General features: G+C 45.0%; 1 protein-coding gene across 1 annotated transcript; it reads left to right on the top strand.

The window, feature by feature from the left end:
• Positions 1-1,189: 1,189 nt before the first annotated feature.
• mtnr1al (melatonin receptor type 1A like) lies at positions 1,190-21,744 on the top strand (the record flags this gene model as incomplete). Its single annotated transcript, XM_083914782.1, has 2 exons — positions 1,190-1,484; positions 20,975-21,744. The coding sequence occupies 2 exons, from the start codon at positions 1,190-1,192 to the stop codon at positions 21,742-21,744; spliced, it is 1,065 nt and encodes a 354-aa protein (XP_083770908.1).
• Between the last annotated feature and the right edge of the window lie 1,907 nt (positions 21,745-23,651).

The raw sequence follows: 23,651 nt of genomic DNA, 5'->3' as shown, positions 1-23,651 counted from the left end.
TGCTGGAATCATGAACGGAGCGGATCTGTGAATGAAGCCCCAGCGTGGAAACATCAGGACTCGATTCACAAAATGAAGCTGTGACCAGAGAGGCTCTTTTTTTCCCTCTTTGTTTGAATGGTTCCAGATTAAACGGGGACTGAATCACGGACACGGGCGCTACTTACGCGCATTTAAACCATTTTTATGGCGTTTTCTGCCCCTGCGTGCTCACTGAGGATTCCTCGAGCGTAAAGGACACACCTGTCGGGTTTCTTTTCTCGTTTGCACCAGTGACTGACGAGTTAACCTACACGGGTGGACGACGGGACTATTAAAAGATAAAAAACACTGCTGTGGTCTCACAGAGATGCCATGCTGTTTGGAACCTTGGGCGCAAAAAGGACGCGTCGCTCCGATGCCATTGCGCGCAGCCAAGCGCACGGCTCCCCGATGGGGCTGAAGCACCCCCTTAACCCTATCATTGTAAAAATCATTAATTGATTAAAAAAGGGTTGGACTCATAACACGTTTCCCCCTTTTATTTCCGGGGATATTGGACAAACACGTGTGGTTGTAAAGCTGATTCGTTAATCATTAGATTCGTTGTGATGCGGAGTCGAAGCAAGTCGGTGCTTTTCTTCTTGACGACACACTGAAGAGTTTCAAAGGGAGTTTTTCTCGAAGTTGCCCCAGTTTATCAAAGTAACCAAAGACATCGGTACACCGACAATCCTGTCACACAGACCCAGCGCACATAAGGTAACTGGTGTTCCTGCCGCTGCACAGCGACACTCTGTCCTGTGACGCGTGACTGAGAGAGACAGAGGGGTGTGATGGACAGAAGTGCAGAAAGGAAAACTTTCTTGCATGAATTTTAATGTTGCTCTACGAGTCAGTGGTTATCAGTAAAGAGTGTGTGTGTGAGAGAATGGTCTCACTGCTTTTTGAATGAACTGGGCTATAAAAACTGGTCCTGGCTCAGCTCTCAGCTCTCAGCTCTCAGCTCTCCTCTCTCCTCTCACGCATCAGTTCAGTGTAGTCGCTGTTCAGGTCTGATGTAGTCTAAAACGTTTAATAACTATATATACCATATATATAAATATATATTATTCTGGTCATTCAAATGGCCAAGGAGGTCATATGAAGTCCTGAATGAGAATCTCCAAACTCTGACTGACTTCCAGCATCCACCGGACAGCCGTGCGTAATGCTGCATGGACCGGCCTTCCGCGACCACGACCCGATGCGACTCGTCGACCCGAGGCACCTTCCGCAACTGATGTCCCTGGAGGACCATGAGCCCACCCTGGTGGAAGGGACCATGGGGCCCCGCAACTCCACGCCGGCGGGGGAGGAGGGGGCTCCGGGTGTGCAGCACCAGTCCTTCCCGTGGGTGGTGACCCTGCTGGCCGGCGTCCTGATCACGACCATCGTGGTGGATGTTATCGGGAACCTGCTGGTCATCGTGTCCGTGTTCAGGAACAGGAAACTCAGGAAAGCAGGTACAGATGGTTGTGACTGTAACCACTCTTTTAATATCTATGCAGTAACTGATTATGATGATGAACAGAGAGTTTATTACCCAGCTTGGTCCAGTCCTTCTGGAGCTGATCACCTGTTTAAGTGTGTATAGTGGATTTATACCTTAGCACCAGCATTTTCTGATGATATTCCTATAATGTCTAAAAGTTCAGCCTTAAAAACCTTTAGTAATCAGATCCTGTATCTATTTAAGAATATATTTAGACAAGAAATTGAGGACATCTTCAAAAAATAAATATTAAAATGTAAAATAAACGAGCTATTGTGAAACTACTGTCCTGTATCCCAGGAGGCAAACACAAAGCCCAGCCTCTACACTAAACCTGCTCATTGATTCTTAAGTGTATAAAGTGTAAACTGCAGTTTTTGGCACTTCATTATGAGACTTTTATCTCTGCCCGTTTGCATTATCAGGACAGATCTGGCTCCAGAAGTTGTGGAGAGCTCAGTTCTCTTTAACTTTCTCCATCTTGGCATCTTTCTGTGGCTGCCGGGCTGAGCGCCTCGGACCGACCACTGCTTGATGTGTTACTCAGGAACACTCTGACAGAATGTTTGGCCGCTGCAGACCATTCAGACTCTAAACGCCGTGTGACATGTTGCTGTAGTTTTCTTTAAAAACGACACATTTGTCTCCATCAGTGTCTGAAAAACTGAGACAGCCCAGACTTTGGGAGCAGCTGTGCGGCTGCAGGCTGGGAGATTTGCCATTTTGGCTCCCGGTCAAGGACTCTTGGAAGTAGTGAAGCCTGTGTGGGGGACTAACTGTAATCGATGTATAAATCTGATTGTAGCCCGTGACTGATGTGGACCGCTAGAGCGCCGCTGTGCATAAATAACCCGAGCACTTAGGAAACATGACGGACAAAGGAAAAAATAATCAATCCACACTCATAATTGTTACCTTTCATTCCGCAGCATGCTCCTGCAGAGCCATCTGAAGTAGTAAATATCACATTAGAAGCAATTAGTGATGACGGGCACCTTCTTTACACTTAAACCACAATATATGAATATTAATGAATTGCTTTTTGTGGTTGAAGCTAAACTTCCTGTAATGCTTTAATAAATTTAGTCCAGGCAGGACAATCAATTTCCGTGCATCCCACCAAACACATCCATCAAAAATACAACATGTTTTCTCAAAGGTCGAAATGTTTCAAGGTCAAATGATGAGGGAGAGTAAGAAGGAGAGGCCGTACCGTCTCCTCTCTGAAAGCATGAATGAGCTGTCGTGTAGTGAAAGCACTTAGCAGTTTGTGTGATAATGGACTCAGGTATCAACACAAGGTTTAACAAGAGAGATCCACACGTGGAAATTAACCCTGGCAACTAAAAGACGGTACATTTTATGGAGAGAGCACGGGAGTCGGCGTTTGCTCACTTTGAGAACAATTTTCAATGTCTGATTATTAATAAAACAGCACTTTAAGTCACGGGTTTTAGTTTGAACAGGTCTCTGCACACGTCAAAAGTGCAGTTCAGTGATCATGACAAGTTGTATGTTTGTAAAATGCTGTTTTATTATTCTGATGGAGTAGATTCGCCCCTTATGAGTGGAAAGAGTGTAGAAAACACCTGTGAGGAGAGGTTTGTTTGCCTCTTTAGCAACTCTGTTCATTCATGCATTCATTCATTTTCAACCTCTTGTCACGGGGGGGGTTGCTGGAGCCGATCCCAGCTGACATCGGGCGTGAGGCGGGGTCCACCCTGGACAGGACGCCAGTCTATCACAGGACACATAGAGACGAACAGAGACAGACAACCATTCACACCTACGGGTGATTTAGAGTCATCAATGAACCCAACACCTGCACGTCTTTGGACTGTGGGAGGAAAATGGAGAACCCGGAGAAAACCCACGCAGACACGGGGACAACATGCAGACTCCACACATGTCGAGTTATTTTTGTCTCTGTGGCATTTTCTATATTTCACATCAAATGCTTCATGCAGACTTAACATCCAGCAATGTCAAGGTAAAGGTCGGTCATTGTATCCATCTTTAATTTCACTATTAGTCTTTTTAGGGCGGACATTCGTGTTGAATTTATAACTTGGATACAACACCCTGAAAACCATCTTTAGGGCAATAGTATTTTCGATACCACAGGGAAACTGTAAACATAATATTAAAGTATCCTTAACGAGCTAACATCTACAAAACCTGCAAATAACCAACCAGAGCAACGGAGATGAGTGACGAGAGGATCAGTGCTGTGAATGAGAGGAGGCGGGGCTGTGTGGGAACTGCATGTGTGTGTCAGCCCATAGGCTCCCTCTCCATTTCCCGCTGCTGTACAAACCGTGCCACCGCGTTGTAATTTTGGAGCCAGAATCTGCAGATTAGGGTCTCATTTTTTACACATTTACTGGAACTAACCGACCGCCAAATGGCCATCTGCGTTCGCTCGATTTACAAGGCATCTTCAAGCGTCTGCATGAAACGGCAGGGCTTTCCCCTCTCTGCGGGGTAATTAGACGCTCGGAGCTCCAGAAGTGAGAGCATTAGAGTCTGCTTGGGTAAAGGGTCCAGGTGGCAGATGGGCCAAACCCAAGACCTTCACCCAGGAGACCGCGGTCCGTGCCCCGTTTGTGTCGGACATATCGGCCATAACTTGGATAAATGGGGCTGAAAAGTAACTGAGGCTACATCCAACTCTTTCAAGAGCATTTCAATTCGTAATTACTGTTGTGGAAATAGATTCTTCAATAAAGATCAACAAACAGGATCAGCTTTTTCTCCGTGGGTTTATTTTGCCAAAGCATTTTCCTCTGCAGACAAAAACACAATCATTCCTACATCCTCACAAAGTTAGAGTCTAGTAGGGAATGACGATGCGCCAAATCTCGCACAGTCTTTTAGGAAGAGGGACAGGACGCGAATAGCCGTGGTTCGGTGACGTCTTTAGACCAAACAAAAACATGCCTTAGACATTACAATTCTGAACTTTCTGAACCTCTCTCATCACAAGGTCTCTAACACAGGGTGCAGATGCACACATATGCCGTTATACCATCATGAGTTCGTTATTTGCGTTATCCATTACGAAGGTGAGACAGAGGGGACACTGAACTGCGTCTGACCTGACAAAACTATGATTATGAATTACAAATATACAAAATTCCCACAACAGTACACATTTGCATGCAGTCATTGAAGGGATGAAAATCTTATTTTCAGTCAAATCAAGTTAAACTTAGACTTCTAGGACTTTGTGTAAATCTTCCTTTAAACAATCCGACTGTACGGCTGAACTGTCACGCTCAAACTCTCAAACTAGTTGCGACAGGACGCAGACGTCTTGATGGTTTATCGAATGATGAAAGAAAGTTATCCGGGGTTCAAACAAAGCGGTGAATTTACGCAGAGGAGGATGGAGATGGGCTGGTTTTGGCTTCATCTTGATCAGAGATCCTTTCCCTGTCACCGGAGCGTCTGAATCAGCAGATCTTTGGGTCTCAGCTGCGCTCCGGAGCTCCACACTTGTCACAATGAAAAATTAGCACCGCCACAAATCAATACATAAACGCCCATATTCTGTCGTTCCCGTTAGCTCGTCGAAGCTGTCCCGTCAGTCGCAAGAGAGGAGTCTTTTGTTTGTTCATCCTGCTTTTCCCATCAATCCCTGCGCCAGATCCCTGGGTGCAAACGTAACGATTGAAGGTGGAAAACTGGATGGATTGTTCACCTCTCTCATCTATTCTACCCTCAGCCCCCTCATTCATCATCTGATCTCCCTTCCTGTCCTCTCTTATCTCCTGTTTTTTAATCCCACCCCACCTTTTTTTTGTTACACCATCTTTTAAAATCTCGTCTCAATTCAACTCCTGCCTTTCCAATTCTCCTCCCTTTCATGTCCTTTCCATTTGATTCATTCCTTCAGAGTCTTCTTCTCACCTCTCTGCTCCTCTCCTCCCTTTTCAATCTCTCTCTTCTCCTCTTAATTACTCTTCTCTGTCGTCCTCTCCTGCCCGTGTCGGGTCTCTCATCTCTGGGATTGTCTCCTCTAAATTCCTACCCTTTCTTCTCCTCTTCTGGTCTCTGTTTCCCCGTCCCTCCCCTCCATCCATTAATCTCCCCTCTCCATCTGCGCTGTCAGAGACACATTATCCGATCATTAGTGAAGGCCTGTCACAGCTCATCACGTCAGTGTCACCGACACAAAACTGATGCATTACGTTGATTCACAAACCTCCATGCGAAAAAAAAACAAAAAAACACTCGTAGATACAGAACTAGCTGTGGTTGTTTACATCTGAAAAGACAATTACCTCGACAGGAACGGTTTTACTCTTTCATCGCCCAGCCTGGTATCACCAAAAGGCGTGTGAATGACACGCTATTTCTCTCAAGCCATCTCGCGTATAATTACAACGCATTGCATGATTTTTGCGTGTCATTTCACGCCATTTAGTCTCAATTGACTTGTATTGTGCAGAGATGGCGTTGTCATTTGACGCACAAATGTCATTTTTAAATCACTATTTCATGTGAAGGATGGCTGAAATGACGGGCGTTAAATGACACGCGAAAAGCTTAATATACGTAGACATGCACGGGAAAAGTCATTAAAAGTGGCGTGCTATTTATATGCCCTCCCATGAGACCACGTAGCATCGCCGGTTCTTGGCCGATTACCCGAACTCCGCAAATTCTAGACTTACTACAAATTCCACATCACTTGTAGAAAGTCACGTCCTGCTGGGAATCAAAATTGCCGCAGCCTGAACGAGTCGGACAGTATTCATTGATCTTGCGGGCCAGTAGATGAGCGGTTCTCTACCTGAACAGAGTAATCCACAGCAGACCGGTGCTGGTGATGAACTCTAAATATCACCCAGATATATTCATGAACATGCATTTTTTATCCCGTCTTCGTTTTAAAAGTTCAGTCGTGTCCCGTGTCGAGAATCCCAGGCTGTTCTCATTCACTGCCTTCGCCTCATTTAGGGAGGAGGGTCAGGAAAGGTGGTTGGGTCCCAAAACACAGGACTTTCACCCGGGGGACGGGAGTTCTTAGGTGTGTTTCCACTATGGTCGAAAACACGGAATGAGGCGGGTCTATCTCGCTGAAACTACTCTAATTTGCATGTGAGCGGCCGTTTTTGTCGCTCAAACCCCTGAGAGAAGCCCGGTCGCTGATTGGATATAATGCCAAGCGGGATGTGACGTGTGGTAGTACAGACGCCACAACAACATGGCGAAGTAGAGCAGACACTTATCCAGTGGTGGAGTGGAACGCAACAAAGAAAATGATCTGTGCACGCACATCTTTGCACGGGCTTACGGCCGGGTTGGATTGTGACCTGTGGTCCTTTGCTGCATGCTCCCGCCCTCCCTCTCTCTCTCTCCAATTTACACACACACACACACTCGCGCACACATGTGTGTGTGTGTGGATTTAAGAGGGGAACCTATTGGGGACGGACTGGAAGTAAAGAGGTAATTGTTTTTCAATAAAGTTTACAAAAGAACAACATGCATAGTGAACGTGAAAAGATGGAAGGCTGTGAAAGAACAGGCTCCCCTTCAGTTAAATCGAACCGCTAAACACAAGATATCTCAATTCTTATGGAGTACAACTTTAGTGCAGAGCCATGCAAACAGACAGAAATGTGCAGATTTTCAACCAGCATTGTGTCGCTGCAGTGTGTGAAGAGGAACGATGTATCTGGTCAGCCGGGTGACCCGACTCGCCCACCTGCATGTACCGCCTGTGTTGTATTGATGCAGGGCTGGTTGAAAAAACTGCTCGAGAACTTTTGGTGCCGACTTTGGATGAAAAATAGTTTCATGTCGAGAGCCATCATAACTTTATGATACAGTTGAGTTAGAGAACAGGATAATAGCTCATCTTAAAGTCTGTGCTATATCATGATATTTAAATGTCAGCAGCTCCACACAGATGGAGTTTAGTTTGTCTTAATCGTTGGGATGATGGGCGGTGTCACTGTCTGGATCAGGAGAAGTGGAGCTCAGCAGATGGCTTTTTCTCTGGGTGTTGCACTTGATCCAGAACCAACCGGTCGGACAGCTGGAAAGCAGCAGGAAGTGTGGTCTGCTCTGAAATACCACCCACTGAGGGGATTTACCCGTAAGATAAGACTCGTCTTAGACATTCGTTTTTCATCTCGACATCTCAAGACGCACCAGAGTTCACTCTGATTAACTCTCAACAATCTCAACAGGCCCTGAAGCTCCCAACCAAAGAAACTTATTATGTAAATGAGAGACCTCTCTGCAGTTCGTTAACATACATGAACAAATTTGTTTGTATGCATCCCCTCGAAATAATTAGGTTTGGGGTTTGTGGAACCAGAAGTGAAGGCGACCATCAAATCCTCTATGGATCTATGAGATCTATGTAGGTTCTACTTTCAACAGTTTGAAGCAGGGGTGTCAAACTCAGGCCTGTGGGCCAAATCTGGCCCGCGGTGTAATTATGTTTGGTACGCAAGATCATATCAAGATTCTCTGAGAGCTGGTCCGCGAGTATAAAGCACATACACGTCTGCTTTTCTGTTGACAATCATGAGCATCCATGCTACCAGTCTCTGCAGACACACTTAATCCACCCCTCCCCAAAAACGACCCAAAGAAAGATGGAGGACAGGATCTTTCAGCAGATGATCTGTGTGTGAAGGTAAAGAGCTGTTTGTCACCGTGGCTGTAACCAAAGAATCAAACAGAAGAAACACCACGACAAGAACAAGGACCTGCACTGAAAAGGTTCAATGTTACACATCTGGAGAGATTTTTAGTAAATATTGAGTTTGACCCGCAACTTTGTCCCAGTTTTTAAATTTGGCCCACTGTAAATTTGAGTTTGACACCGCTGGTAAAGTAAAGATAAAGAAAATATATACAATATAAACATATTGGCAGTTTTCCAAGCCTTCATTACATAGGGCAGACAGGAAATAGGGTGAGAGAGAGGGGGAGACATGCAGCAAAGGTCAGCAGGTCGGAGTCGAACCCTCGGCCGCTGCCTCAGGGACCTTTAGCCTCTTCACACGGGGCAACTGCTCTAAACACTCAGCCACTGGCTGCCCCAGTAACTCAATATTAAGGAGCAAAACTCAGATTTAGTTCGGATCTGTAGCAAAATGGCGTCCTGGAGCGGACGCAGGGTAGCTCACCTGGGAGAGAGCGCGCCCACAGCCCCACGCTCGTCCCCTACCCCTCTCCCTGTCCATTTACACTTGTCCTACCCTCAAACAGTAAAGGTCAAGGTAAAGTGAATGTGGTCCTGGAGAAGTCTACTGTAGCAGGAACCACCACAGAAGCAGCTTTGAGGATTTTGCCAGGTGGACAGATTTTGTCATCATGACGGCACTGCAGCAGTGCAAGATACGAAATGTCTCAGGTGTGCAGTTGGGATCAACATGAAAAACAACTATGTGATTAGAGTAAAGGGGATAAAAGTAAGGAGGGATGGAAGTTAGGGGGGATGCAAGTAAGGGGGGATAACGTTGGGAAGAGCCCTTGGTCCTCCCCAACTTTACGCCTCTGGCCCACTTTGTCATGGTGGTTAGTTGATAAATTAATTTTTCAACCAAATATTTTAGTGGCAAAACAATGAAACGATAACACAACGTGGAATAATATAAAATCAAATGTTGAGGTTGCTCTGAAAAGTTTGCAGCTTGTTCCTTTAGAGGACAACAGCACACAAGCCATTAGTGTGTAAATCCCGTTTCTGCTGCTGATCGACACCTCGATGGAGGGACCGCGTGGGAACAGCAGCATTTTATTCTATTTGTAGCGTTATGAATTTGAGATCTGACAGAGTTCATTTCCCCCTTTTCATCTCACCGAACAGATCTTTCTTGTTAACTATAGATTTTTAGGGGAATACGAGGAGTGAAATGTGATGCCTTCACATCATTAAACCTTTACGGCGCTGCCTGAGCAAGGTCACCGCTGGCCAGCAGGCGAGAGCAATGTTTATGGAAGCTCCCCTCAGGGTTCTCAGATAGCAAAGCTTTTAAAAAATGCCGGGGTGCAGTACGTGCATTTTCAGCAGCTTCTAAAAGTCGGGATGACAACCATCGCAGACGGCTGAAAGACGATGTTGTTAGAAACGATCTGCTTCAGAAACAGACAGTAGGGGCATTTGGTGTCTCACACTAAGACAGAAACCTTCTGCATTTGTTGCTGAAGGTGTTGAAATATTCAAGTTAGTGTGATTTATTGCATTTCCTGTGACTTCTTTGCAATAAAAGTCACTTTTTTCTTTCAAGTCCAACACTTTTAAATGTAATCACTAACAAAAAAAGGAAATTTTACGATGATTATGATTGTTTTTTAAACGGCACAGTTTTTGTTTTTTTCCAATTGTTTTAGATGTCCCTTCATGGTATATGTAGAATATAAATAAAAATATAATGCTAGTTATATATATGCCAATTTGTTATCATGGAATAAGTAAGCCTGTGAATGTTCTCATTCGTCCAGGTCGTCGTTATCCTCAAAGCAATTTCAGTCAAAAACAACTGGACTTGGTTATTTGTCTAGGAAGACGTTTCACCTCTCATCCAAGAGGCTTCATCAGTTCATGTACACATCTGACCAGGACCAGGCTGGGACTGGACCAGGACCAGCGATGAAACGTCTTCCTAGACAAATAACCAGTCCAGTTGTTTTTGACTGAAATTGCTTTGAGAACATGGAATAAGTAATATAACCAGTATTGGAATTATTTCCACATATTTATTCTAGATATTAACCATTACAGTACTTCACCAAACATATAATGGAATTGCATTTTAAAGCACACAACACACTGACTTCCGATTACAAGTGAACGCAGCATAACTGTAAGTTAAGATCTGGGCCGACAGACCAACCGCTGTCAGCAGCGTCACTAACATGGCAGCGTAATTACATCTAGCCCGCGAATGTTAACCTGACTCTCGCCAGATGACTTTTGTTCCGTCTTGACTCCGCCTCGCTCCACTCATCCACCTGGGATCGCTCCATAGCCAATGGCCAATCCGGACCACCGGGCGGGGTTTCATAGATGTGACGCAGCAGAGAAAAGACTGTTGTGATTCAGACAACAATGGCGGCTCACATCGAGGATGCAAGCGTCAACATGGATGCTGCTATTTCATCCTTGTCGTCTAATTTAGAGAATATTTCTTCTTTAAAGAACACAAGAGAACGGATCTGAAGGCTTTTGTTGGTGGAAACCATGTTTTCACCCGTCGCTCTCATCAGCGTCACGGGTCGGTTTCGATGTGAGTGGTTGAAGAAGCACGTCAATAAAGATGGCCGACAAGTGGTTTATCCAATCATATGCAAGGATTTTTGATAAGGCCCAGCCTCCTGAAGTCACTTCCCAGTAGAGCGATCCCAGAGTGATGAGGGAAGCAAGGCGGAGCGAAATTCATCTGGTGAGAGTCAGGTTACGCGAATGTCGCCACAGACACGGATATTGTAATACTCGCAAAAAGGCAAGTAGAAGTGCTTTCATTAGGGGGTCATATGATCAATCACCATTGTTTAAACTCACTATTTGATAGATATTAACTTAAAAGGCAATTAAACAGATGGAAAACTTACAACTTTAAAGTGAAGAACATGCTAATGCATCAATAACTATAATACATTAATATAATACATATTAGTTCAATGGATAGTTCGTGGATAACTCAAAAATCAAGAGACAGTCGAGCTCTAAACGCAGAGAGAGAGAAGAGCCACCTGCAGTGTAACAACCCAGCACACTGCTGCATGGTGAAGGCATGTGTTCTGCTGCAGCGTATGACACGATGTCATGCCCCCCCCCCTCCCCCCAGACATCATGTCTGATGAGCCTGACCTGATCCCAGCCACCTGCCCGACCTCGTCCTGCGGCAGCACACCTGCCCCAGGATACAGACAACTCTGGCGAGCTGCCACGGCGCTTTGATTTATCGCATCTAATTTCCTTTAACCGCTCGGACGCTTTATCATTTTATATAATTCCGCCTGTTTGTATTTTTTTAGTGTCAGGGAGAACACGGCTGCAGGCGTTCGAGACGCAGCAGCCTGGCTCATCTTTAACCTCGCACCCTGAGATCCTGACGCTGGAGATACGTTTGTTAGTTTGTGTGAAATATACACTTTGTGCCGTCCACAATGATCAAACACTCAACTCCTGTGGGCTTTAAAGGCGGCTACACAAAGTTTAGACATTTGTAGAGTCACGGCAGGTAAAATGGACTCACGGCAAGTTGATCTAAACAAATCAAATCAGCTTTATTTAAAAGGCACTTTTCATACGTTCGAGTAGCACAGATAATTAAAAACAAAGCAAAACATGAACGACAAAGAAACACCATGAAAACTCAAACCTCCTACCACCACGGATAAACACACACAAATGCACACACACTCAAGCGTATACATAGCCACACACACAGACACACACCCAACAACATGAACAACAAGAAAATCCAAACCTCCTACCCTTACGAATGAACACACAGATACACAAATGCATACACACTCACGCACACCCAACAACATGAACAACAAAGAAGCACCATGAAAACTCAAACCTCCTACCCTCCACGAATAAACACACACAGATACACAAATGCACACACACTCACGCGCATACATAGCCACACACACAGACACACACCCAACAACATGAACAACAAAGAAACACCATGAAAACCAAAACCTACTACCTTTCACGATTAAACACACAGATACACAAATACATACACACTCACGCACATACACAGCCATACACACAGACATACGTACACACACCCACATCTACTTCTCCATAACAATCTTCAGCTGTACTTAAAAAAACAAAAGCTTAAAAAGCTGAAAAAATAATCCACAAAAGCGTCTTTAAACGCGAGAGACATTGACAACGCATCAGCGTAACGAGGACCTGTAATGATCTAAGTGCTGAGTGCATGTGTATAGAGATTTGAGAGTTGAACAGCTTGACGGAGGCTGGAACAAACGATAGCTTCGAGCGGTTTGAATTGCGCTGCGGCACACAGAGACTTCCTCCTGATGTTTTGTACTCAGAAGAAAAGTGTGATGAGAGTTTGCAGAGATATGTGTTATTGCTTGTTTCATGACTGCCTGCTCGTACAGGCTGTAACGGCACGTATGCGTATACGTTCAACAATGGCAATACCTCTAAATGACTAAAAAAGACCCATTATCTTTATCATTATCCCTGGTTTACCTGCAGCCTTGTCGTTGCCCTCTTTGTTTAGCACCAGCGCTAACAATCGCCTCGCTGATTACTGGAGTCATGCATTGATCAAAGACTGAGCAGCTTCAGTGGCTAATGGCCTCCAGCAGCTGTACAGATGTTCTGCCGATGCAAAGCAACTCGCTGGTTAATGACATACCGTCTATTCTACAAAGATATTTTCACGATAACAGTGTGACTGTTCAAAGGAGGGGGGATGAACCCATCGGCTGAATCTGCAGCTCCCCTCAGCTTTACAGTGAGTTTCAGCTCATTGTTTAACCGTCCGGCCCACATCTTTATGATCTTGTGTCTTGTTCGGTCACAGGCGGCAGTTTTTACTTACTTATCCCAATCCAGGGTCCAAGACGGTTGTTTGTACAGTTTGCCGAAAGCCCCAGGAGGCAAATTTGTGAGCTGTGACATTGTGGATTTATAAATAAAGAAGACCTGACAGTAAAGAGACTAGCTGGTAAACATTTAGCTGCTAAAGAGACCGATGTTTCCCCCAGGAGTTGATGGAGACCAAAAACAGCCAACAGGGAGAGAATAGTGGACTTATATTCATCAGGAGGACACAAACACGACTGCACGTGAATGGTAATGTCGCTCTGTGTCAGCTCGACGTGGAAACAAGCAACTGTTTGCTAACAAGCTCAACTTATTAAGTCAGAGAATTCAGTGTTGTGTGCACAGTTTGTTTCCGCTGCCTCCAAATGAGAAACAATTTCAAGACCTCCACCATCGCGCAGTGTTAACTAAATACATCACGTAGGCCTGTCTGCCCTGTAATGTGGATCCATTTAAAAGGTAATGGGTTCTTCCTTGGCTCATGCTACAACCTACAACCAAGTTTTATGGAAATTGGGCCAAAAGTTTTTCTGTAATCCTGTTGACAAACACACGAACGGGACCAGAAACAAAACCCACCTTGGCAGAGGTAATCATATATACCTATATATATATATATATATATATATATATATATATATATACATACCCTAAGTGTGCGAAGGAGAGGTACCGCAGGTCCTTCCTTCCTGCTGCTGTCAGACTTTACAAACATGGAGGTCTATGGGGACTGACTCATTTTAACATGGAGGTCTATGGGGACTGACTCATTTTAACATGGAGGTCTATGGGGACTGACTCATTTTAACATGGAAGTCTATGGGGATGGACTCATTTTAACATCGAGGTCTATGGTGATGGACTCATTTTAACATCGAGGTCTATGGTGATGGACTCATTTTAACATGGAGGTCTATGGGGACTGACTCATTTTAACATGGACGTCTATGGGGACTGACTCATTTTAACATGGAGGTCTATGTGGACTGACTCATTTTAACATGGAGGTCTATGGGGACTGACTCATTTTAACATGGAGGTCTATGGGGACTGACTCATTTTAACATGGAAGTCTATGGGGATGGACTCATTTTAACATCGAGGTCTATGGTGATGGACTCATTTTAACATCGAGGTCTATGGTGATGGACTCATTTTAACATGGAGGTCTATGGGGACTGACTCATTTTAACATGGACGTCTATGGGGACTGACTCATTTTAACATGGAGGTCTATGTGGACTGACTCATTTTAACATGGACGTCTATGGGGACTGACTCATTTTAACATGGAGGTCTATGGGGATGGACTCATTTTAGCAGCACTGCTCCCAATAGACTATTGACCTCATCCTGTGCCCTGCACTGTGCAACATGCCTGTACTAAGGTCACTTCTGTTTTTGCACTATTTAGTCATATTTACTCATATTTATTCACTCCGTATTATATTATTACAAAACAAACAAAACAAGAACAACTGCACTATATCATGTGAATATGTATATATGTCTATTTCTATTTCTTCCCATTTTAAATGTAACTTTATTGCTTATTTTTGCTATTTTCTATCTTATTTTGTAATATTCTGTTGCTGCTGTGACAAACGAATTTCCCCGTCTGCGGGACATTAAAGGTTCTCTGATTCTGATTCTGATGTATGTCTATGGAGGGAGGAGGTATGTCCTCTAAAAATCCTCATTTCTCACTGAATTTTCAAACGCGGTTTGGTTTCTTACAAATGCCAGACATTTATAAATCGTACAGGATCCTCGGACATACTGAAACACCTTATCTTGTGTTGATCGTAACAGTAATTTAATCTAGGTGAGTTATATTAAAATTCAGCCTCAGTTCGGTTATCATGATTTTGTCATTTTAACATGGAGGTCTATGGAGATGGACTCATCTTAACATGGAGGTCTATGGGGATTGACTCATTTTAACATGGAGGTCTATGGGGATTGACTCATTTTAACATGGAGGTCTATGGGGATTGACTCATTTTAACATGGAGGTCTATGGGCAGCCCAGAGGTTGTCTCTTGAATAACATTACAGTGACAAACATAATTTTCAGCATCTTACTGATATATTACTGATAACTAAATACCCAACATAAGCTAGCGTTAGCTTAATTTAGCATTAGGACGGTCACTTCACTTTATGTTAGCTTTAAAGAAGGATTACCTCTTGTCATATATCAAATCCAACATTTCATGATAGTAAAATAATGAAAAACAACTTCTCATTTGTGAAATGTTATGCCATGTTGATTAGTTTTGGTGTTTCTTTCGTTAGAAAATCCAAAAGCAGCACAAAAGTCTGGTCAGAACAGGTCTGATCCCTAAACCAAGATGGCGGCGGTCTACGCCTCTCACAAGCCGGGATCATCTATGTATACACAGTATATCTATGAGAGGTAATTAGAGAGTCATACTTTCGTACATAAAGGTGTACAGAGGGCTTCAAACAACATTCAAAACATAATGTTTAAAGTATAACTAAGTTTGGAAATGAGGACTTTGAACTCGTAACCTTGGTATCGCTCAAATCTCACCGCCCTGAATTTGACCCTCTAATTACTCCCAACCTCAGTTTCTGATATGACCCAGAAACGTCAGCTGAAGGTTGAGTCAGGCAGACAAAGCGTCTATTTTTTCCTACACACCGCAGCTCGATATCCATCTGTGTGGCGACAGCAGTGCTCGCTGTTGTACTCGAACAAGGTACAAGCAACCCGAGACAGCGTTGAGACAGCGTTGAACACACTCTGAGAGAAACAAATGAAACAAGAAAGGGAGTGAAAGAACAAAGACGAGCCTCTCGCGAGCTGTTCGACCACGCTGGCATCTGCCTTTCTGACTGTAACCAGACTGGAGGGAAGTTCACGGCGCTGCCCCTCTTCAGAGCAGATGAGCTGATTAGATGTTGAAGCGACTCGCTGCATACATTTGCATTTCAATGCCGAAAAAACCCAATGTCTTTGAAACTACTGCAACTTCTCCGTGCCTTCAAGAGGCAAAGATCACACCGCGCTGATAAAAAAAAAAATCATTGCTCATTAATTCATCATTTGTCTTGATGAACAGGCTCATTAGCATAACTGGTTGGGTTTAAAGTGTCTCTCTGCAGCTCAGGTCGCCTCCTAACTGTGTCAGTAAGAGCTGTAAAGTCACACCGGGTGTCTGATGCATGATTCATTTATTCATTTAGGATTAAAGGCCCCCTGTGGAGCTCACCGTACGAACAAACTAAAGCCATGTTTATGTTCAGCATCACTGTTATTGTGCCTGATTGAGCTTTAACACATGTGTTGAATGGCAGTCAGCAGTCTCTTCTTCCCTGACTTCGCTCGCCGATCCTGTCTCCTAGAAAAAAACCGTGCAGGAGGGAGGATGTGTCGCCGATTGAATCGCGTCGGCGAAGACGGTTTGTAATTCGATCGCAAACAACCGAGTCTCTTGCTGTTCTCTGAATTTGTCCTTGCTCGCAGAAGTTCCCAAATCTCGTCGTCTCTCCAGTTTGACATTTTCGTTTTCGGCTTCTTTGTGTAAACCCCCGTTCTTCTTCCCCGTCAGATGTTTGTGTCGCTCCCCTGTTGGGCGTCACACGATAAAAACGTCATCAAGACGATCATTCAATCTCAAAGATAAGAATGGACAAGGAACCCACTGAAAGTAAATGGTCTTTGTAAGCGGGTGCTGGGAGGATAAACTGTGTTTGATGCCTGGTCCGACTGAATCAGGTATTTGCGTTCACACATACAGCCCCATCTGGTAATGTCTAGATCATTTCGCGTTCGCAGTGCATGCGTGGAACGGGCTTAATCTAGGTTTAGGCGACAAAGCTACTTGGTTAGATGTAGGAAAAGATTGAGGTTTAGGTCAAAATGCTAACAGTATGTTTGTGACGTTGGTTAAGAACGTTATATCAGAATTTTAACTTAGGGCGCACTCACACTGTCCTTTTGGCCGCGGCCAAAACCGTTTTTTCAGCTAAAGCCTAGTACATTTAAGCAGTGTGAGTGCACCCGTTCCGCGCATAACTGCGGACAGCGGGCCGTCCACGCCACACACACGTGATCAATGCGTGTGACGTGTTATGGCGTGATGACGTATGGACAGCAAGAAGCATTTGCGCGAGGCCCAGATAGTGTGAGTACAAACGGGGCTGGGGCGCGGGGGGAGAGGGAGGGGGGACAAGTACCCTAAAGCACGGGGCGCGGTGCGGAAGGACAGTGTGAGTGCGCCCTTACGTGGCCTCACAAGCAGGCAAATCACTTCCATAATTATTCCACCGACCTGCAGAGGTCGAAGTTCATCTTAGATGTTTCCATTTTCTTTTTAAAGGTTATTTTTTTGGCCTTTTCATGCCTTTATTTGATAGTGACAGCTTTTTGAAGAGTGACAGGAAACAGGAGAGAGAGACAGGGGGTGACATGCAGCAAAGGGCCACAGGTGGGAACTGAACCCTTGCCGCTGCGTTGAGGACTTTAGCCTCTGGATATGGGGCGCCCGCTCTTACCACTGAGACACCAGGTGCCCCAAATATTTCCATCTTCTATCGGGTTTAGCAAGCTTACTCTTTTTTAGGCTAGTATATTTTTTTCTCAGGAGTGATCAAAGACAAATTGACGTCAAATATTATTTATGTGCTTTTATGAATGATCATTTATGACTCTGCGAGGGGCCCAACAAGATATACCATTAACGTACATTTACTGTTAATATTTAGGTACATTTTGCTGCTACTTCACTTTTAATTAATATTATTTTCTTTGTTATGGAGTATTTTATATTGAGGTTTTGTTATTTTAACATTAACGCAGTTTTATTGTTCTTCTGATGCCAAGACAACGGATTAACTTTGCAACAGAGGTCCCGTGAATCGAAATGTTTACAGCACAAACGGCTCTAATTAGACGCTGGCAGTGAAAATGTCTTCCTCAAACACTGAACTACACAGAGAATTGAACCGCTAACCCTGGCAACATTTCTCATTTCTCATCAGAGCGGCAGAGATATCGTCGGGATTAGTCGCAAAGGGCAAACACAGTAATAAAGACAGAACCGTGGACTAATCCGCATTGGCTTGCAGTTAACAGCAAGTCCTCCGTCTCCGTGCCCCGCGCCACAGTCCTCTAACTAGCCCTCAGTGACGTGAAGGAGACAAAGCGCTGCCGTCCAGAATAATAACACTGAAGCTTCCTCCTAATGAAGATGGAGTCGGGGGGTGATATAAATTGAACTGCGCTGCATATTTTAGCAGGTAGAACAAGGTGTGATTAACGCTGCCAGAGTTAACGGCCACACTCCCCTCTGGGTGTGAAGATTACATGCAGTCTGATCAGCGCTGCCAACAGAAACGTATCAATTACAGCAGCTGCAGAAGGGCCGAGACGCTCACTGAGTCTCTGGAGGGTTTCAACTCTGCACGGCTCACCTCCACGTGTCAGGCTGCGTGCAAAACGTGGACGTAAATACATCAAAGCTAAGATTTCTTTCCTGCTCATTTGAGATGTTTGCATCTGAGATTTCCCCCCACTACAATGGAGGGACAGTAGGGATGTTAATTATTAACCGTTTAACTAGCAATGAGGATTTTGACTGATGAATACTATTAGTTAAACAGTTCCTGGTTCGAATCCCGGCTGGGGCTCTTCTGTGTACCAAATTTCAAGACAATACATCTAATTTTTGTTGAGATATTTCAGTAAAAGACAAAAATCACAAAGACGATGGTAAAGGTCAACGGACTTGTACTTTCTAGTCTTCTGACTACTCAAGGGCTTTCACAGTGTTTGTCACATTCACCCGTTCACACAGACATTCACACTGATGACAGTGGACATGTACAGACCATCTAATGTAACCATGTACACCACATTTACACACCCATGCGCAGCACGGGGAGCAATTCAGGGTTCAGTGTCTTGTCCAAGGACACTTCGACATGTGGGCCGGGGGAGGTAGGGATCAAACTGCCAATCTCTCAAATGGAGGACGACCCACTCTCCCATTGAGCCACAGTCACCCCCCACATTGGTCCCTTCTGAAGACATTTCGTTGGGGACTGAAAAGGAATGAGTAGGACTCGTTTAGGTTAGGGGAGGAGGGGCTGAGGACAGAGAAGGCTGGATTTTACAATTATTTGCCTTTCCCAGAAAACTGCCTACCTTGGCTTTAATGCCTGGACCGGAGCACTGATTTCACTGGAGTCAGGGATAAATATATCTGAAATACCTGCCTGCCATACTAATGCTGCACAGACCGAGACGCCGCCATGAAGGGAGCTTTGTTCGACAGTTAAAACGCTGTGAAAATATCATTGAAATGCAGCGCGGTCCACTTGGGCCGTCAGGTAAATGTTAAACTCCTAAAACTTCATTTCCCCGTGTGGGAGACCTTTACAGCACATCGGCAGGGCGAGAACCTTTTTATTGTGTAGAGGCTGAGGAAAAGGGGGTAAAAAAAACCTGCCCTAAACTCCGACCCACCTGCCGCTGTGACCGGCATACAAACCAGTGTTTACTGCCCTCCTGGGGAACGACGATAGTTCATCATTATGAACTTTTTTGGGACGAGGTGTGTGTTTGTGAGCTGTCTAAAGTGGTTAGAGTGTGTACAGTTGTCTTCATTAGCCTTTAATGATGGCGGAGGCGTTTTAGCTGCGGTGATGAGGTTAGGAGAGTAATGATCCAGACTCTATTAGAGTTCAGTTGGAGGGGAACGTGATCTGACTGGGAGTTCGTCTGCCGCTCGCTCGTCTCCTTGTCAGAGTTTTTAGTTTCTGTAACGTCCCGCTCCTGGAGTCGTTCCCACTTGAGTGTTTTTTCTGTTTTGCTTTTGTTTGTGTTGTGCTCCTGTTTTTCTTTTCTGTCACGACTCGCTTCTCTCTTGTCGAGTTGTTTTTACATTTGTTCGCTGTGAATCTTCTGTCTCTCCCCATCCCTGGAAATATTCAACCCTGTTCTTCTCTAAAGCCGCTCTGTTTTTCCCCCTTTTAGTAACAATATCTCCACATGTAAGAGCAGACATGTGACCCGGGTCATTTGGTCTGAATTTCAAGTCCCAAGTCATTTTACCGCAGGCAACTTTTTTATAAAGAGAAGACAAAGTATGTGTAGGCCTATCTGTCTTAGGGCGCACTCACACTGTCCTTCCGCACCGCGCCAAAACCTGTTTTTCTGGTCAAGCCTAGTGCGTTTGACCAGTGTGAGTGCACCCGCTCCTCGCATAACTGCGGCCAGCTGGCCGTCCACGGCCCGTCTGAGAGAGGTGGGCTTTTGTAGAGCGCGTTTGCACATGTACGAGCACGAGCACGAGGCTTACGACGGTTCTGATGTCATTTATGTGCGCCTGTTCGGATATAAAAAAAAAGAAGGAGGGACCATGCGCGGACATTTAACAACAACAACAATGGCGGCGAAAGGTTCACGTTGGTGTGATGCGCAGGTGGAGTGTTTACTGCAGATTTGGTCGATGAAATTATTCAAATCGGCACATCTTCACATGATTCAGCTGAGCATGAGCTGAATTTATGTCAACTGATACAAAACAATAATCGTAAACAATGTTTGTGATGATGGATTACCTTCCTTAAGCAAGTTTAAAGTCTTGACAAATTGATTTAAGTAGAATATAAAGGCGAAACAGCGGCTGTCTGGAAGGTAGAAGATCATTATCATAAGTCTATGCTGTGATAGTTTATGCAATTTGGATTAAAACCCTGCTACGACCCTTTAGGCTAAAAACAATATCAAACAACACAATTCTGATATTATTTCCAAGAACAGACAAGAATAGGAATGCGGGATCTTACTTTCACAGTGTGTCCGGTTCATATCCTGCTGACAACCTCTCTGTCTTCCGTCCTGTCTGCAGGAAACGCCTTCGTGGTGAGCCTGGCTCTCGCTGACCTGGTTGTTGCCATCTATCCCTACCCACTGGTCCTGACCGCCATTTTCCATGATGGCTGGATCGCCGGTTACATCCACTGTCAGATCAGTGGCTTCCTCATGGGCCTCAGTGTCATCGGCTCCATCTTCAACATCACCGGCATCGCCATCAACCGCTACTGCTACATCTGCCACAGCCTTAGGTACGACAAACTCTTCTCCAATAGCAACACCATGTGCTACGTCGTGCTCGTCTGGGCGCTCACCATCCTCGCCATCGTGCCCAACTGGTTCGTGGAGTCGCTGCAGTACGACCCGCGGGTGTACTCCTGCACCTTCGCGCAGTCGGTCAGCTCACTGTACACCATCACCGTGGTGGTGGTGCACTTCATCCTGCCGATCGGCATCGTCAGCTACTGTTACCTGCGCATCTGGATCCTCGTCATCCAGGTGAGGCGGAGAGTGAAGCCAGACTCGCGGCCAAAGATCAAGCCGCACGACCTCCGCAACTTCCTCACCATGTTCGTGGTGTTCGTGCTCTTCGCCGTCTGCTGGGCGCCGCTGAACCTGATCGGCCTGGCGGTGGCGCTGGACTCCAGGCTGAGCCGGGCGATACCTGAGTGGCTGTTCACGGCCAGCTACTTCATGGCGTACTTCAACAGCTGCCTCAACGCTGTCGTCTACGGTGTCCTGAACCACAACTTCAGGAAGGAGTACAAGAGGATCGTCCTGATCATCTTCAAGTTTCACTGCTGAGACGATTCGCTGAGGGGAGGGTGGAGGCAGAGGGTGGAGAGGGTCAATTTTTTAGCTTTTGTGAGAAGGACAACTTGACAAAAGAGGAAAACTACTAATGAAAGGGGGGGGGGGGGCATAGGTACTTTATGAAGAAGGAGTGAAACACTTTGGATGAGAGAGAAAAGGAAGAACTTTAATAGCTGGAGGTGAAGAGAAGAAATTGAGACAAATTGTGCTACAGTGAGAGTTTTCAGTGATGCCTTCAGGGAACCTGAGAAAAAAGAGGCAGATACGAAAGTTCGGGAGCAACTCTTAACTTAGTAATTTCATCATGACTTTCTTTGGTAATGAAGTCATGAATTTCCAGCCTGACACCACCAGACTGATTCGCAATTTGCCGGAGCAAATGAAACATGAACTCGGCAGATTTGTCCGGTTGACAGGCGAATGCATTACTGTGAGAATCAAAACAAATGTTTTTACCAACTTCACGCTCCAGTTCGATGTTGGATTATTCAAACAGTGTGATCATCATCTTCCTACCGATTCATTTGGATGCAGAAAATCTTCTCTGAACCAATTTCAAGACACAAATACGAATATTAATTCTAATTCTGTGATTATTTTTTATTTTTTAAGGATGTCAAAGCTGTTTCTGTTTCCACAGAAGAGACATCTGACGGATGCTGCTCAGATTGGGAAACAAAGAACAAAAGGATTGGATAGAATATCAAATTGGTGCTTTTGGTGATGTTATATGACGTACTTTTTGAATTATGACATGATTAAAAGGTGCTGCACGCACGTTACAACATCAGAATAGGACATGAGGATGTGATCCACCGTCTTCTGTTTGTTTACAGTTTTCATTTTGACAATTTAAAACTTGGACCTTGTTAAACTTTGGAGAAAGAAGACAAACTCCAAGCCAAAATAAAGGAACGGATGGATGGAGGGATGGTTAACAGAGTTGAAGGCACAAATGCGATCACCTTGGACCAATGACGTGACGTGACTTGGACTTTGGCCCCTTCTCCTTCACGACTTGACATCATCATTCCCAAGCAAATAAAGCGCGGCTAAACACCTAAGCTTGTTCCTTAACGAGATTGAATCTGGGGTCGGCTTTCACTTTCCATGCCATACGTGATGCTGGAAGTGATACACTGGGCTGTTCTGGCAACCGCGGTCAGGGGGGACAGGTGCGTGTGATTCTGTGTCGTTGAGCCAGGCAGCAGGAGCCAACCATAAGTAATGGTTCCTGCAGAGTATACCTTTAAAGAGGCCTGGCAACACGTATTAGTGTGCAACCTCTCAGCTCCTTATTGATTTCCAATGGCGTTATCAACGGTGCAGAGCAAAATGCTTCTAGATGTTGGATAGACCTACAGCCAATCAGAGCAATGAAGCGCTGAGTGATGCATTCACACTGAGGTGGTGTTTGGTCTGTTTTGAAGCAGGAAAAAAATGGCGGCCAGGTCACAAACTTTTTCAAATTTCAGCTAAACAGCACAGAGTTTCTGGACGGAGAACGGCGGTTACCTTAGTAACTAAGATGCTCCTCATCAGTCAATCACTGTCTTGAACCTGCCCCACATGAGAAAGACGGTTTTGATCGACTTCCCCAGGATGTGGACGGCTGGAAATCTGTCTGAACAGGATACTAAATGAATGACCCTGTAACCGTCAACAATGGCGTAGCATCTACCTCTCAATCAGGTTTTGGACTTGACTTTTAGCACCAACACTGAGACTTGCAAGGCAAAGACTTTCTTCCTTGGGACAGGAAGCGCATAGGTGGGAAAGGACTCTCCGTCTGTGCGTCATCCTGCTGTTGAGCCAATATGAACTCCTCCTCACATCTGGACCAGACGTGACTCTGTGTAAGACACTTAAATGAACCAACCCAGAGTGAAAGGATGAGA

The sequence above is a fragment of the Echiichthys vipera genome, assembly GCF_963691815.1.
Source record: "Echiichthys vipera genome assembly, chromosome: 6".
NCBI lineage: Eukaryota > Metazoa > Chordata > Actinopteri > Perciformes > Trachinidae > Echiichthys > Echiichthys vipera.
The sequence above is the reverse complement of the archived record's forward strand: the minus strand, read 5'-3'. Positions and strand labels throughout refer to the sequence as shown.